Consider the following 14,680-nt stretch of genomic DNA (forward strand, 5'->3'; position numbering starts at 1 on the left):
AGCCTGGAAGCAGGTCTGTGCGGTATTTGGTGTAACTCCCTCAGGCGGTCAAACGTTTTAGATTTGGGCTCGCTGATGTGGAAGCAAATCAGCACTGCACAGGCAGAAAATACATTTATTTCAAATGCAAAAAAACACGCAGCCCCATTCAACCTTGTTCCTGCTAGAAATGACCCTGAAGTGACGACAGCTGCCACAGAAGAGAGGCAACGCCCTCTAGTGCCCACGGACATCACTACACAATTAAAGTGGTTTAAATGGACCGAGGAGCTGATTTCACTTTTAAAAACATGACGATTAAAAAGCAATCTTATTTCAAAGTGCCATACACTAAGACTGCATCAATCCCAAAAGGTCATTTAGTCCGAGATACTGGATCAGTAACTCGATATGCAAGTGAGAAAAGACACAGCTAGTGGGATATGGTGCGATCCATTAAAAATAAACATCTAGAATTAACGAAGCCTTGATGAGTGGCCAAGCCCACCTCGAGGGTGCCTGTGCGTTTTTTGACTGAAAATCACAGGTAAAAAAAAAAAAAACAGTAAACAGTCTTCAGAAGCCTTTTGAAGAGCAAAGTTATGAACACGTCCACTGCAGAGCAAATGGTTTCACTTCATAGATATTTTCTAATGGCTGAAAGAGAGAGAGAGAGAGAGAGAGAGCGAGCTCCAAACAGCCCGAGATTAAACGTGAATACGATCATGCACACGGAGACACAGGTATACGTGCAAGAGACAGGAAGACAGACCCACATGAACACACACACACACACACACACTGACATGCGTCCTCACATCTCTCACACCCACTTGGGGACACTGGCCGTCCACAGTAAACAAGTTAGACTGATCCATCAGCCAGGCATATGACATGAGAATATTTTAACTCCTCCACATGATGGTTGATCGATTGATAAATTGACCAGCTACAGACAGCTAATTAGCACGTTTGTTGGTGCTAATGATGTGGGCATTTCCAACTGACATACACACACACACACACACACACACGCACACGCACACAAGACAAAGTGCAGGGGTACTGTGGGACAGCTAGATACAAAGCTCATCTTCTCCGAAGACATGTATATTACTTGATATAACTTGTAGCAAACACACACACACACACACACCTATTCCAGATGTGTGTCTGCGTGTACCTTGATACTTGATATTTGTTCCCTTTCCACTGTTTTATGTCAGTTCACGATCAGAAGAAGAAAAAAAAAAAAAAGCTGCCAACTTTGTGAGTAAAGTCTTATTTTTTTCCGATCTTGTCAAAATTACATTCAGAATAAGATACTTGGACAGCAACTGCAGTTTGTCCGGATGATTTGGCCGCCTGATATTTGTGCCAATCGCAAATGTATTGATCAGTTCATACTAACGACTGCCTTGGATATGCAAAGTTCACATTTCCTTGTTCTGAGGTGAATGAGGTGCAGATCTCTCCGCCTCTTTAGTGCATAGCTCTCATGTGGAGGAGCTTGCTCCTCTTGTCGTCTTTGTTCTTTAGAGTCATCGGTTCATCGGGGCCGTGATGGGTCAGAGGAAAACAGTCACGTCTGATACGACATATCAGATTAGTCAGCGAACGTGGGATCTACAGTACATAGAACAGAGGCTTGACCTCCTCTCAGCTCGGAACCCTGTGAAAACTTGGCTTGGCGACTGATCGAGCACATCTGGCTTCCCATCGTCAAGGGAACCGACTGATTCCAGCAACGTCTCAAAAGCTCTGGCTGGTTTGGTCTGAGCCTTCCCAGGTGAAGTGTCAGGTAGCTGAGGCAGCACTGACATCACGACGCACTGGAGTCCCAGGCCAAGCCTCAAATGCATTTTTACTGAGAATCTAATCAATTTCAATTTCATCTGTAGTCGTTGTGTTGTAATGACCAGCTTTTATAACCTAGTATGGCACAGTACGCTTCAGTGGAACAGAGGCCTTCCCATCAGAAAGGTTAAGTTATTTATGAACCTTTTAACATTAGTTACCATGCTTACATGGTAAAATAGACGCAGTGTTCACACTGACAGCCAACCAGCCAAACGTCCAGTAGAAATGATCAGCATTCAGTACTACTGAGGCTCTCTGTCCCAGACAGTCAAGTTGTATTATTGTGGTTTAAACGATATTTACAAGCAGTCTGTGCTACCAGTATTCATTTGGCTCCGTATCTTATTAAAATCATGTCATCAGACGCTGTCTGAAGAAGTCTAAAAGTCAGTTTAAAACCCTTTCATCACTAATACTACAGGTGACCTCCATCACCTTAGTGACCACATTATTCTGGTTGTTCAGCCTTCTTTTACAGCTGTGCAAACTCCTGCTTGTAGTTCAGCTTGAATCAGTGCACTGCCTGGACATCGTCTCTTACTGTAGTATAGTGGAATATTACAGATGGAGTGGATGTACTCGTGACAGTGATATGGCACAGAACTGCCATGTTTTCTCCTACATCTGCCTCCTTATAGAAAATGTGGAAACTGAGCCCCCTTGTGGCCATCAGGCTCTTTCTTCTTCTCTTCTTCCATCCACCCTTCTGTCACTCACTGCTGAGCTGCTCGGCCTGCTCCCTCGACTTGGTCTTACTTTTTCTTTCATCCATCCCTCCATCAGTCCCAGTGCAGCTGCAGGTCGTGTGCATCCAGGAAGTCTGCCGGGATCCCCAGTGGTGTGAGTGCCCCGGCCGGACCCGGTGGCATGGTGAGGTCCAGCCACTCCATATTGTCCAGGCCTGTGTCGGACAGGCCCATGTTGAGCGAGGAGGGAGGAGAGGAGGAATCGCAGAAGGACAGGTCTGATGTGTCCATGGGCGAGTAGGGCTGCTGGTCCATCAGCTGGGCCTGCAGCTCCTCCATCAGGCCCTGTGTGCGTGGGTCTGATGCCGGCGGGGTATCAGCCAGCGTGCCCTCCAGAAAGGCCTCCAGCTGATTGTCTGTGGCCAGCGAGGAAAGGCTAGGCAGGCCGTGGCTGACGGCGGGGCTCAGGGTGGGCGGAGGGGCCATCTGGATCTGTGGAGGCGGCCTGGAGAGAGCGGTGCTGACTGGCAGAGTGGAGATGTTTGCAGTAACTGGGATGGTCTTAGCGAAGGTCACAGGGTCCTGCTGGATAAATGGAGTGATTTCTGGAAGAGGAGGATAAACACATGGACTATTGTAAGAGTTCAACCAAACAAACACACACCAGCGCTCAAGTAAGCTGACTGGAACATGAACTGGTTAAACCGGATACTATTTAACACTACTATTTATATCAGTGCAGATAGAACAGCAATGTTTCTCAGATAATTGATCACCTATTTGATAGAGTTTGTATTCCTAGTACTGGTGGCAGCAGCTGGATGTTTGAATCATTTATTAGTTTCAGCTAATATTTCAACCATTTACTTTTTGCTAACTGTTAACCAAGACAACATAAAGATCTAAAAGGCTGATCTAAGTCAGAATCAGTCCAATTGTGTTAGCAAATGAAGCAACGTCACCAAAGGGAGCAAAGATTAGAATGAGCCGGACTTGCTCTTAAACTTCGACACAATGTTCTGGGTTTGTACTGTCCGTGTGCACCTCCTTACCGCCACTCTCTATGAGGATGTCGAACAAATCGTCCATTTGCTGGCTGGTTGCTGTGGGAACCTGAAAAGACAGTTGACGAGGTTTAGACATTGAAGATGGTTCACAGAAGGTGAGAACAATTCCTCAAGGCTGGAAAACTGAAAATGGACTCGTACGCTGTCATGCCTGTTGTATCTAACCTGTGAAACATTGTTGACGTGCAAGTTACGACTCTGTTTGACGGCCTCCTCATAACGGGGAGGCTCCTTTGTCTTGGGAGGCTGAGTGATGAGGGAGGTGGGCTGAAGGATGAAGGTGGGCTGCGGAGAAGAAGACTGGAAGAAGAGGAGACATGAAGAGAGTACAGGCAGAATTAAGAACCAAATACTACAAGCTAAGATGGAAAAAATGCGTTAAAATGAATTTGTAAATGATCTCATAAACATCGAGTAATTACTATACAATGACTCAGACTAAACCCGTACTGCTCCAGTAATGACTCAGCACCGATACCTTATTAAAGGGTCCGTTGGTGATGTGGTGGTTAGGTGACGCCCGTGGAGAGACCCTGTTCTCTGGAGAGCTTCTCAGGAAACACTGGGGATTCATCTCAGGTCTACTTTGGTTCTCCAAACCAGTCGTGTTATTGCACATAGTCAGAGTCTGTCGAGGCAAAAGACAGCAGTGTCACGGGCTTAACATCATCGGAGCAGCACAAAGAGATCAAGGCTGACATAAATAGACACAAAAGTTCCAAAACATGAAATAAGCCACAGTCATGTGGGTTTTAAAGGAGGGACTGAAAGCACAGCACATACAGGATTAGAGTTGGATAAATCATGATTACTAATATAGTAAATGGTTAGTCAAATAATCCATCAACAGAACAATGTTTTTGTCATTTCTCAAGCAAAAACCCTCAAACACTACGGTTCCACTTACTCAGATGTGAGGATTTTCTGTTTAACGTCATTATGAATGCCTCTTTGCTCTGGGCTGTTCATTCAGCCACAACAGTACATCCTTACACGGCACGATACAAGAGTTTTTATACAGTGGCATGTTGGGAAAAGTCACTGCAGCAACTTTTTTTCATGGTGTGACTGACCTGTATCAACTGGTTGTGGTTGGCTAACTGCTGGCTGCCGGGTGCCGTCTCCATCTTAGTGGTTTGCAGCTGAGGAACTGAGGTCTGGACCAGGCCTGGATTTGACACTGTGGCCTGAAGAACAGGCTGAAAGAAGGTGAAAGGGTATAAGAACACAATTTTGCAATAAGACTCTGAGCCAGTTTTCCAAAAAACCAACAGTCTGAAATGACAACGCGTTATATCACCCTACTTTGTTGCAATCCTACCTGCAGGCTGACAGTGGTGCTTGGCAGCTGGATTGCGCTGTTGGGTAGTGAGACTGGGACGAGGATCTGAGTTCCAGCCTGGCCAGTCCTGGTCAGCAGAGTCTGAGGTTGACCAGATGTGGTTAACAGGGCCTGAGGCTGACCAAGCACCTGGGACACCCCACCTGTGTGGCTGATGAAGAACTGCTGCAGGCTGGGGGCTGCGGGTTGGGACTGGGGCTGGGTTTGGAGTTTGGGACTTCTCTGTGACTGGGGGAGTAGCTGTGGACTGGTGGTTACTTGGGGCTGGGCTTGGGGCTGGATTTGGGTGATGAGCTGGGCTTGGGTCTGGAGTTGGAGCGGCTTGCCAGAAGAAACAGTCACATCCTCCAACTTGACCACTGTTGGCAGGGGGGCGAGAGCCTGGGTGCCCAGGATAGAGCTAGGGATTGTGGCAGCAGTGGATGAACAGTTTGACAGGACTGTGCCCTCCATTTTTACTATATTTGAGTTCAGGACAGTAGGAACACACTTCATGGCAGGTACAGGGCTGAGTTTGGGAGATATAGAGGCAGAGTCAGTGGTGCAGCCACTCTGGCCCCTCTTCTCCACCTCCAGCTGCATCTTCAGCTCCTCCACCAGCCTCTGTTCGTGCTCCAGCTTCCTCATCAGCTCTTCTATCTGCCGCTCCTTCTCGTGGAGCCTCCTGTCCTTTTCCTCCGGGACTTTGACAGATGGGAGAAGTGAGGACTGTGGACCCGCCCCACCATAGCTCCCTGACTGTGTTTCAGAGGGGGCCTCGGACATGCCTACATCCTGCTGGAAGGTGGAAGGTTCAGTGGGAATGGGTGAGACCGGCGGTGTGGAGCTCATGCTCTCTGGAGCCACCTGCTGCACTGGGAGGACTATAGCAGGGGTGGTAGTGGCGGTGGTGGTGACCTCCATGGGGATGGAGGACAGGGTGGTAGTGGCAGAGGCAGGAATGGTGGTTGGAGCAGAGATGGAAGGAGCGTCCTGGAAAGGCTTGAGTCTCTCTATTAGATCAGTCTTTGTTCCGGACACAGGGAGGCCACGCAGCTTTAGCTCCAGTTTTAGCTCAGCCACCTAGACAAATATAAATATAATCACTTATGTGGAAAAAAAGACGACAGCAGATGATTTTTGAGTAAAATGAGATTAACAGAGAGGAAGATGTCATGGTGAAAACAGCTAGCCTTAAAAAACTCTAAAAGAGACCTTTTACTACAAATATTTCTTGACGGACATCAGTGAATTCCTGGAGTGCAAACGGTGGAGCGACCACCACCAGCAAGACTCCAGGAAGTCACTGATCTCAGTAAAGCATAACCACTTGGCAGATGGATTTTGTTACCTTTGGACAGAGCAGGGCTAGCCGCGTCCCCTGCTGTCAGTCTTTATGCTAAGCTCAGCTAAGCTAACTGCCTGCTGACTGTAGCTTCATATTTACCGCACAGACATAAGTTGCATCAATCTTGTTCTAATTCAACCCTGTCACAAATTAATGAACTATTCCTTTAAGTTTGGGTGAATAACCACTGTTTTTAATAGGTTGAAGACAGCTACTACTTCTTGGTTTGTCTACTGGTGTTCAGACAGAGTTTTAGTACTTTTTAAATTGAATCAAAGTTTGAGAAAAAAAAAAGAAACTTCCAAAATGACTTGACAAAACCTGTTGGATCTTATGTGGAGCGGTCAGATTTCTATGAAAACATTCTTGTGCTGACAGTGTAATATCTTCATACAGTTATAATAATTTCTCCCTCCATCCTACAATCATAACTTTGATTTCTAAGCTGCCGGGTGACGCTGTTCCAAGAGTGAAGGGTTTATCGGCACACGTGGATTTCCAAATACCTTCATCTCTTCAAGGTTGGCAGGCAAAACTCCTGGCTTGCGGTTTGAGTGGGAGTTGTTTGGACGAGCCAGAGCCGAAGGCACAGGGGTAGGTGGAGGTGCAGTGGGTAAAGACACCATGATGGAGGTTGGCAGGCTGCTGGTGCTGCTGCTCTGACCCTCTGCCACAGGTCTACAGACAGGGGAAAACAAGTAGATGAGGTCATTGTTGTTTCAGGAACTCATGGACACTACTTCTGTATCACATGAATAAGACGCAGAAAAAGAGGAAGAGGAGGAGGTGGGAGGAAGAGGGAAGGTGGACAAAGGACTATTATTGGAGAGATCGTTGAAGAGAAGAGAGAAGAGAAAGACAGGAACAAGAGAGGAAATCTGTTCCCAATATGAAGAGAACATCCATCCTGTGCCCTGCGCCTCACTAACAAAGCCAGTCGACCAAACCTCAGTGCACGGGCACAGTTCAAAGGGAGCTTGGCCGTGCCGCTGCTGTGAGGACATTTATGAAATCAGCAGCTGGTGAAACAACATCCTGTTAGTTATGCAGAGTTGTTATTGGAAACTAGCTAATGGCCCTCTGGGTCTTTGAAAACAACAATATTTGGCCTGCTTTCAGGTGTTTTCATTTAATGGAGTGGAGTCATGGAGGTGAGCCAAACCAGTTTATAGGGAAAAAAATGATTATTTTTGCACTAAATACAATAGTGGTGAAGCCTGAAAAATATAAATCCATAAACTATCTGTGATGAGTAAAAACTGAAAAAACATAAGTAATTTTTTTCGTATTCATTGTGATGTTGTTAGTCCGTACTTGAGTGGCGCTGGTAAGATAGTCTGGTAGTTGTAGTGCTGCTGTTGCTGGCTGAGGATCTGCAGCTGGAGGAACAGCTGCTGTTGCTGCAGTAGTCGGGCATAAGAGGAGTCCATGGGTGCTTCACTGGCCTCCTGCTTCTGGTCTGGGGGAACGTACTGGTGGTACTTAAGCTTCTTCACCCTGGGCTTGGAGTCTTTGCCCTTCTTACGGCTCTTCTCTGAAGGCGTCTTCTGCTGGCTTTGCTGTTGTGGGAGGAAATAAGAACGCGCACAGTTTGTCTGGGAAGCATTTAAATAATGCGCAGAGGGGTGACATTATATTCAGAGCTTTTAAAAAAGGCTCTTACTTTCACTAGTGTTGGGGCTGGTTTTGAAGGAGCACCTGTGGTGACCGGCTGCATGGGAGCGACAGCTGGGCGGCCGGCAGGCAGCTCATTGGAAGAGATCATTTTCACAAAGTCTGTTGTTGTAGCAACTGGAAAAGCCTGGAGAAGCATAACAACAAGACATTTATAACAGCAAAGAAAATATCTAACTTCTTTAAAACACCATAGAGCCCAATATCAATGTTATGGCGTTAGAAGCCGCTGGGGGCTATTAGGGCAAGCATACACAAACACCAGTATTCCTAGTGTTGTATCTGACCTGCAGTATGGTGCTGGGTAGTGCGGGTGGTGCTGTGGCTGGACAGGGCGTCTCCGGCACTTTGCTCTCCATGGGAGAGGGGACAGAACTCTGAGACTCCTGGCTGGCCGGCTGCTCCGGGGACAGGGCGTCACTGCTGTCTTCATCCAGCACCTTGGGATAATTCACCTGTCCTACTGAGTGACAACAACAAAGTCCAGTACTTAACCACTCATTGTTTTTTTTCTTTTCCTTTTTGCCAGTAACATATTATTTCTCTCCAATTCCCTGCATGGTTGATCAAACAGCAACCTCTTCCTGATAGTGTCCATCGAGGAAGAAATGCTCTAAAAGCATTGGCTGTCTAATATGGAAGCATTAGCAGCCCGTCTCTCACCGATGATGGCCTGTTTGAGGGTGGAATCCACTGGCAGGATGTTTTTCTCCACTAGCTCCATGGGGCCGGGTCTCTGGGCGATCTTTTCATTCAGGTTGTCGGCCAGTCGGGCCCTCTTCAGTTTCATCTGGGTGGCCTGTAGTGACGGTTCTGCTCCAGTCTCTGAGGAACAAAAAACATGTCACACATAGAACACACAGCACATCAGACTGCATCATGTCAGCTTCTAGATTTCTTCTTAGTGGTGCTGGGTGGTTATTGCTCTGAGTCTGATGCAAATTTGAATTTTGTCAGGTGTCAGATGTGTAACAAACATTTGAACACTGAGTTAGTTAAACCAGAGAATCACCAGTACCTTGCAAGATGTGCATCCTGACCAGCTCTGCTCTCTCTGGGCGACTGCGGATTTTGTGCTTGAGGAAATTCTCCGTCTAAAGAGAAAGACAGATACAGGTCAGTCAGTAAATCGTCTAAATTTCCATGTCCTGTTCTTTTCTGCTGCGCTGAGCAGCCCAACAGTCCAGGAGTGCATTCCCACCACTTCCCAAGTCCACATTTAGCACTGTATTTACAAACTGGATGACCTACCCTGGCTCTCTCCAAGCTGCGAATCTGCCCATGGAAAGCTGCCGGGCTCTTCAGAGCTGCAACACAAATTATTTTCATTTGTGCAAGTTTACAGACAAATGATCTAGACAAAAAAATAGAGCAAACACGTTTATTATCTTAGCTGTGAGGGTCCTAGTTTGTTATCGTACTCCCGCACAGAACACATTAGCTTTCTGGTGAGTGATGGACAACTGGCAGCGCTGACACTCACGTGGCATGATGCCCTGGTCCACCAGCTGCTCCCGGGTCCGCCTTTGCTGAAGCCTCAACTGCAGGACTGAAAAAAACAAAAAAACATGTCAGAGAAGAAAAACGGAGGTATTTTGTTCATAATGTTGACTAGAAAAAATTAGGGAAACATAAAAAGAAAAGAATGAGGTAAAGCAGAAAGAAGCATTAACACATGCAGTACTGTATAAAACTAAAAAGAAGGAGGAAGATCAAACAGAGATGGTAACCACACATTAATTTCTCCTTAACCCCTGACATATCACTCATATCCTGCTCTCTACTCATTAGACAGCATTCGATAACGTCATGCTATAAGAGGCAGTTTGCACCCAGGGCTCAGGTCTTAATTCATCTTACCTCATCTTACCAGCTGACCACATTGCTATAAACATTGGTGACACACAGAAGTGCATAGTAGTGTGGTGAAACTATACCAGCTGTTCCTACGCTGCCAATAAAAGCCAGTGGGATTTTTTTTTTTGTTACTTCGTACAACTTCAGTTCTCTGAAGTTTGTTAAGAATGGGATGGTGTTTCCGTTTACCCACTAACTAACTTTATTTACCAGGATGACACTTCCCAAGCTGCTATTATGTGATTTAACGTTTGGACCCTTGATAAAACAAAAGCCATAACAGTTCATGACCATCAGTACAAGCAAAGACATCCACCTCCCAAATACTAGTTTTCATTGTTATTAATTCAATCTCATCTTATCAAGCTAGTGCCTCCTGTAAAAGATGTTTTATAAAGCCTCAACACTTTCAGAACCCCAGGACAAGCTGGCAACAGCATTAGCTCACTTGAGTTGTGCGATCAGCATGACAATAACGACAACGAGGAGTGCTCACCTGCTCTGAACTCAGTGTGGCAGTCACTGACTGTCTCTACCTCCACACAGGACATTGTGTGAGAGTGACACTCCTGGCATGTAGGGCTGTCCGAAATACTACGGAGGGATTGATCCAAAGGTGACAGTCTTTGTATTAAAACCAAAATTTGCAGCTTACATCCTGTCGCATCCTGTCAGCCACAGTGCAACGACACCAACCGAATGATAAGAATCCACACTTCTGCAACGTTTCGAAGAATTACAGGGAAGCAACATTGGGCCCGTCCTCCATTTCTCTCCCCCTCCCTGACTTTTTTTTTTTTTTTTTTTTTATTACAGGGCCACAATCGCCTCCTCCCCCTCCACTCTCACTTCCCCGTCTCACTCAGCCGCTTGGTAACTGGTTATTTTCTGGCTGTGGGTGATTCCAACACAGACTGATGTGGAGTTGTGCGCGGGTTCCTTCTAACTACTGGAGACCAGCCAAGACTCATCCACTCACTGAGGACAAAGGACAGCAACTGCATCTTTAAGCTGACAAGCTTGAGGCCACAATACAAGTGACCTGAGGAAGTGTCACATTAACCAGGAGGAGGTGTAGATTTGCACATAAAATACTGCGCATTAATGAAGACACTTCTCCATTCACAGGAAGGGACACGTCAGATGTTACAGTGAAATACAAGCTTCCTTTCTCCAACAGGAAACAGCTGGTCTCATCTGCTTCACATCTTTTCTCTCTCATCTAATTGTTGTCCAGTCGTTATTTTATCAGATATGCTGCAGATTAACTGAGCAACTCTTTCTCCCAGGGCACGACCACTGATTGCATCATCTAAGTGCAGAACTGCCATATGTTTAATGTCATCACCTCGTGTACTTTGACAGAGCTGTGGTGAAACATTTAGAGAAATCCTACACTCAATCTGAAATAACCAATTCAGACCCCAGCTACTCTGAGAAAATAGTTGAGCAAAGGTATGCGGTGGGGACGTGTTTGTTTAAGGTGATGCATATCGACTTCCAGTCAGTGCCACTGTCCTAAATTCCTCTGGGAAATGCTGCTCGGTCTGACAAACACATGTTGACCTGTGACCTGAACAGACGGAGGGGAGAGGTGGATGACACGACTGAGCTGTTTATGTACACAGAAACAGGCACGCACACACACACACACACACACACGGCCAGTCAGCAGGTCAAGTGAGGAAACACGGGCTTGCATAAAAATGTGTCTCTTTTACCTCCAGTGAAAAAGTGAGCTTTTTATTATGATCTCGAGGTGCATTTAAAACCTATTCAACAAGTTAGATGAGAGGGCTGACACACTTTCATATCTGCCTGTGTAATATGAACCTGGAGCTAGCATTCAGTTAGTTTAGCCAAGGATAAAGACTGGAAAGAGAAGGAAAAAGCTAGCCGTGCTCTGTCCAAAGGCAACAAAACCTGCCAATCAGCACCTCTTAGTAAGCTTGCTAATTAACACATTATATCTCGCTTGTTTAATCAGTACGAAAACTGAAGCGTAAAAACATCACTGTAACTGGCAACCAGTGGAGACTCCAGTGAGTGAGTCACTGGATTCAGCCAAAAAATACACTGGCACGTTTATCCCCAATTTAAACTTCATTTAAAGTGGGGATTCATGACATTTTTTTGTGCAAACTAAAAAAATACAAGATCCAATATGTTAGTTAGTGAGCTTTAGAGGTGCTGGTAGGTGGATTTCATTGCCTTTGGACAGATCCAGGCCAGATAGCTCATTAGCAGACACATATGAGAGTCACATTAGTCGCAGTAGTATTCTTTAAAGCAACCTGATAAGAGTACAAAGAAAAAAATGACACGACTGTCCAAATAATTTTTCCATTGCCTTTGCTTTCACCTCTATGTTAACAAAAATAAATAATCTGACAACATCACCATACCACAAATGCACAGACAAGCATACACCTCGCACCAGGTCAGATGGTGTGTTTGTGTGTCTATGTGAGACATTCAACTGCAGACTGACACGCTTCTGAGTTTCAACAGAAACACTGAGTGTTAAATACTACAATGAATCTGACCTATTTTCTGAATTTCAAAAGGAAGTGTCAGTCTAAGAGTCAGACTCTAAAGAGTTAATTACAACATTAACCATTTAGAAACTTCTCAAAATTCTGTGAATGTGAGCCATCTACTTTGGGAAGTAATCTATTATCATTTGGAGACATTTTAGTTTAAATGTGTATCATATGCTTAGTAATCAACAGTAAACAGGCTTCATGCACTGACCAAAATGATTAAGTGACTTTCTATAAACCACTTTATCCTTGTGGCAGGCTTTTACTGTTATCAATAATCTTATTGATTCACATCATAGTCTACCTCTTACTGGCAACACTCTCACTCCCTGTCAAAACAAACTCGGTGCACTGAGTCCTGACGTCCTACTCTGCTGACGGAGCAGCACTCCACTTTCCTCCAGCCTCCTGCCTGCCCCATGTACCCGAAGTGGTCTTAAGACACTCAGGCCTGTCATCACGGTAGACAGATTAACACCTGCACGTTAAAACCAAGATAAGAGAGGGGGCTGTGGTTGGCAAAGTGCTGGAGATGGCTCAGAGGGTGGAAAGTATGAGGTGTGTGTACTCGCTGCAGGGGAAATGACAGAAGCCTAAATGATGGGTGGCTGCTACTACTGTTGACATTCCACGAAATTTTTCCACCATTCAGACATTTTACGGCGCTCTCCAGCAGACAGCAGCAGCCGCCGTGCATGGCAGAGAGAAGTCCTACACTTATCCATGTTTAATCAGACGTGGAACGGCTCAGGCTAAACAGCCTGTGTTTGTTGACTGTATCTGACAAATTAGATTTTTCTGAAAATGGTGATCAATATTGCAGTGATTGCACTGAGCTGATCTCCCTTCACCATCTAAACTGTGATTAGGACCTGGCAGAGGCAGCAGTGAATCTAACCCACTCCTAAAGCTGTGTAATCACGTACCCATCCATCAGTGTCTGAGTCAGTCTTGTGTGGCTGCCAGAGTAACACTGTGAGGGTGATGAGAAGCTAACATGCAGGCTGGTTAGCATGATGAGGATCATCTCCTCGCTTATTGGAGTTTCAGGGGTGTTATGGTCCATTTTTAACTTATTAGTTGATTCAGGGAGTACGTGCCTGTGTGCATGTGTACATTTAAGCCCAACGAGACTTCTTTAGTCCCTTTCATCATGGTGGCCTGATGGTTAATGCACCTTCTGTCCTAGCATGACAGGCCTGAACAGCAGCATGTCCTCACCATTTTTGCGTTCATTGAGTGGAGGCAGATTCTGTGTGGGCTGCAGCGTCAGCTCCTCCATCTCGTGGGTCACCGCCTCGCTCTGGGGACTGGGCAATAGCAGATTTGACATCCCACAATCCCCTTCTACTCCTAGGTGCCCCTGAGAAGCCTGGGGCTCCATCCTGCCACAGGAGGCGATTCCCAGGCACACAACAGGGGTATGGGTCACCGTCCCTCTGGTTACTTCACAATGCTACCTGTGTGGATACAAGAAACAAGGAGAGGCAATGAGGAGCTGCTTCACTCTTCTCACTGGAGAACTCAACAAGACATTAAGGACATTTTGTGGGCTCCTCATGAACATCGGTAATTCAACCACCATCCGGTTGGTATGACTACTTCACCCAACTGGTGAAATGCTACGGGTGGCATTTCATTTCAGCCATCTGGAAGAGCTCAGACGCAGCCCAAATTATTCATTAAATGAGCTGGGTTGGCTATTACACCAAATAATCACTTCAGACTGCTACGCATGAGAAACAGTTTGTGCATGAATGTTCTCTCTGTTCAGACAAGCTTCATAATCTGGAATATGACGTCGCTGTGGCGGTTTCAAACAGAGGGAACGGAAACATTTCGGGGAGCAAAACAAACAGTTTAGTATCCATGGCTTCCCGACAGCCTCTTAAGCAGCAGATGACGGACTGCTCAGTCTCAACATGTATGCTATTAACTGCTCAACAGCAGCACCCACATCTATCCATTCCAGGACGTAAGTACTCTCTAGTAACCATCCTGATGTGTTGCTTTTGGCTAAGAACCACTGTGTTCCTATGGTTGCTTTTACTTCTCCCTGTAGGCCCTTAAAGTGCCAAAGGCCCTGAGAGACTATGGGACATAACTGGACTCAGAGACATTTGGTTTCAACACGTCTGAATCTCGTCCATTCTGGTTGCTGAATGTTGATGAGAGCCAAACACAACAAATCCCGAAGTCCATTTTTCAACATCTCGTTGCGTTCTGCTTCTAAAGATTGTATCATAATATATAAAGTATCCCATGTACCTCAGTGCAAGTAAAATAGTTTCAGAAATGCGAACACAGAATTTCTTCTGCCATAGCTCATTAAAGGATTTTCACTG

At 45.8% G+C, this 14,680-nt stretch overlaps 1 protein-coding gene across 2 annotated transcripts; it reads right to left on the minus strand.

The window, feature by feature from the left end:
* Positions 1-625: 625 nt before the first annotated feature.
* mrtfba (myocardin related transcription factor Ba) lies at positions 626-13,780 on the minus strand. Of its 2 annotated transcripts, none has more exons than XM_070851878.1 (15): positions 13,557-13,780; positions 9,419-9,484; positions 9,187-9,242; positions 8,954-9,029; positions 8,599-8,760; positions 8,223-8,395; positions 7,925-8,062; positions 7,576-7,820; positions 6,768-6,939; positions 4,914-5,996; positions 4,666-4,791; positions 4,071-4,220; positions 3,758-3,892; positions 3,578-3,638; positions 626-3,130 (listed from the first exon to the last, which is right to left on the minus strand). In XM_070851878.1, the coding sequence occupies exons 1-15, from the start codon at positions 13,717-13,719 to the stop codon at positions 2,619-2,621; spliced, it is 3,318 nt and encodes a 1,105-aa protein (XP_070707979.1). In that variant the 5' UTR covers positions 13,720-13,780; the 3' UTR covers positions 626-2,618. The 2 variants fall into 2 exon arrangements, with proteins under 2 accessions (XP_070707979.1, XP_070707978.1); XM_070851877.1 differs by having other exon boundaries at positions 8,223-8,398.
* Positions 13,781-14,680: the final 900 nt, after the last annotated feature.

The sequence above is a fragment of the Pempheris klunzingeri genome, chromosome 20 (assembly GCF_042242105.1).
Source record: "Pempheris klunzingeri isolate RE-2024b chromosome 20, fPemKlu1.hap1, whole genome shotgun sequence".
NCBI lineage: Eukaryota > Metazoa > Chordata > Actinopteri > Acropomatiformes > Pempheridae > Pempheris > Pempheris klunzingeri.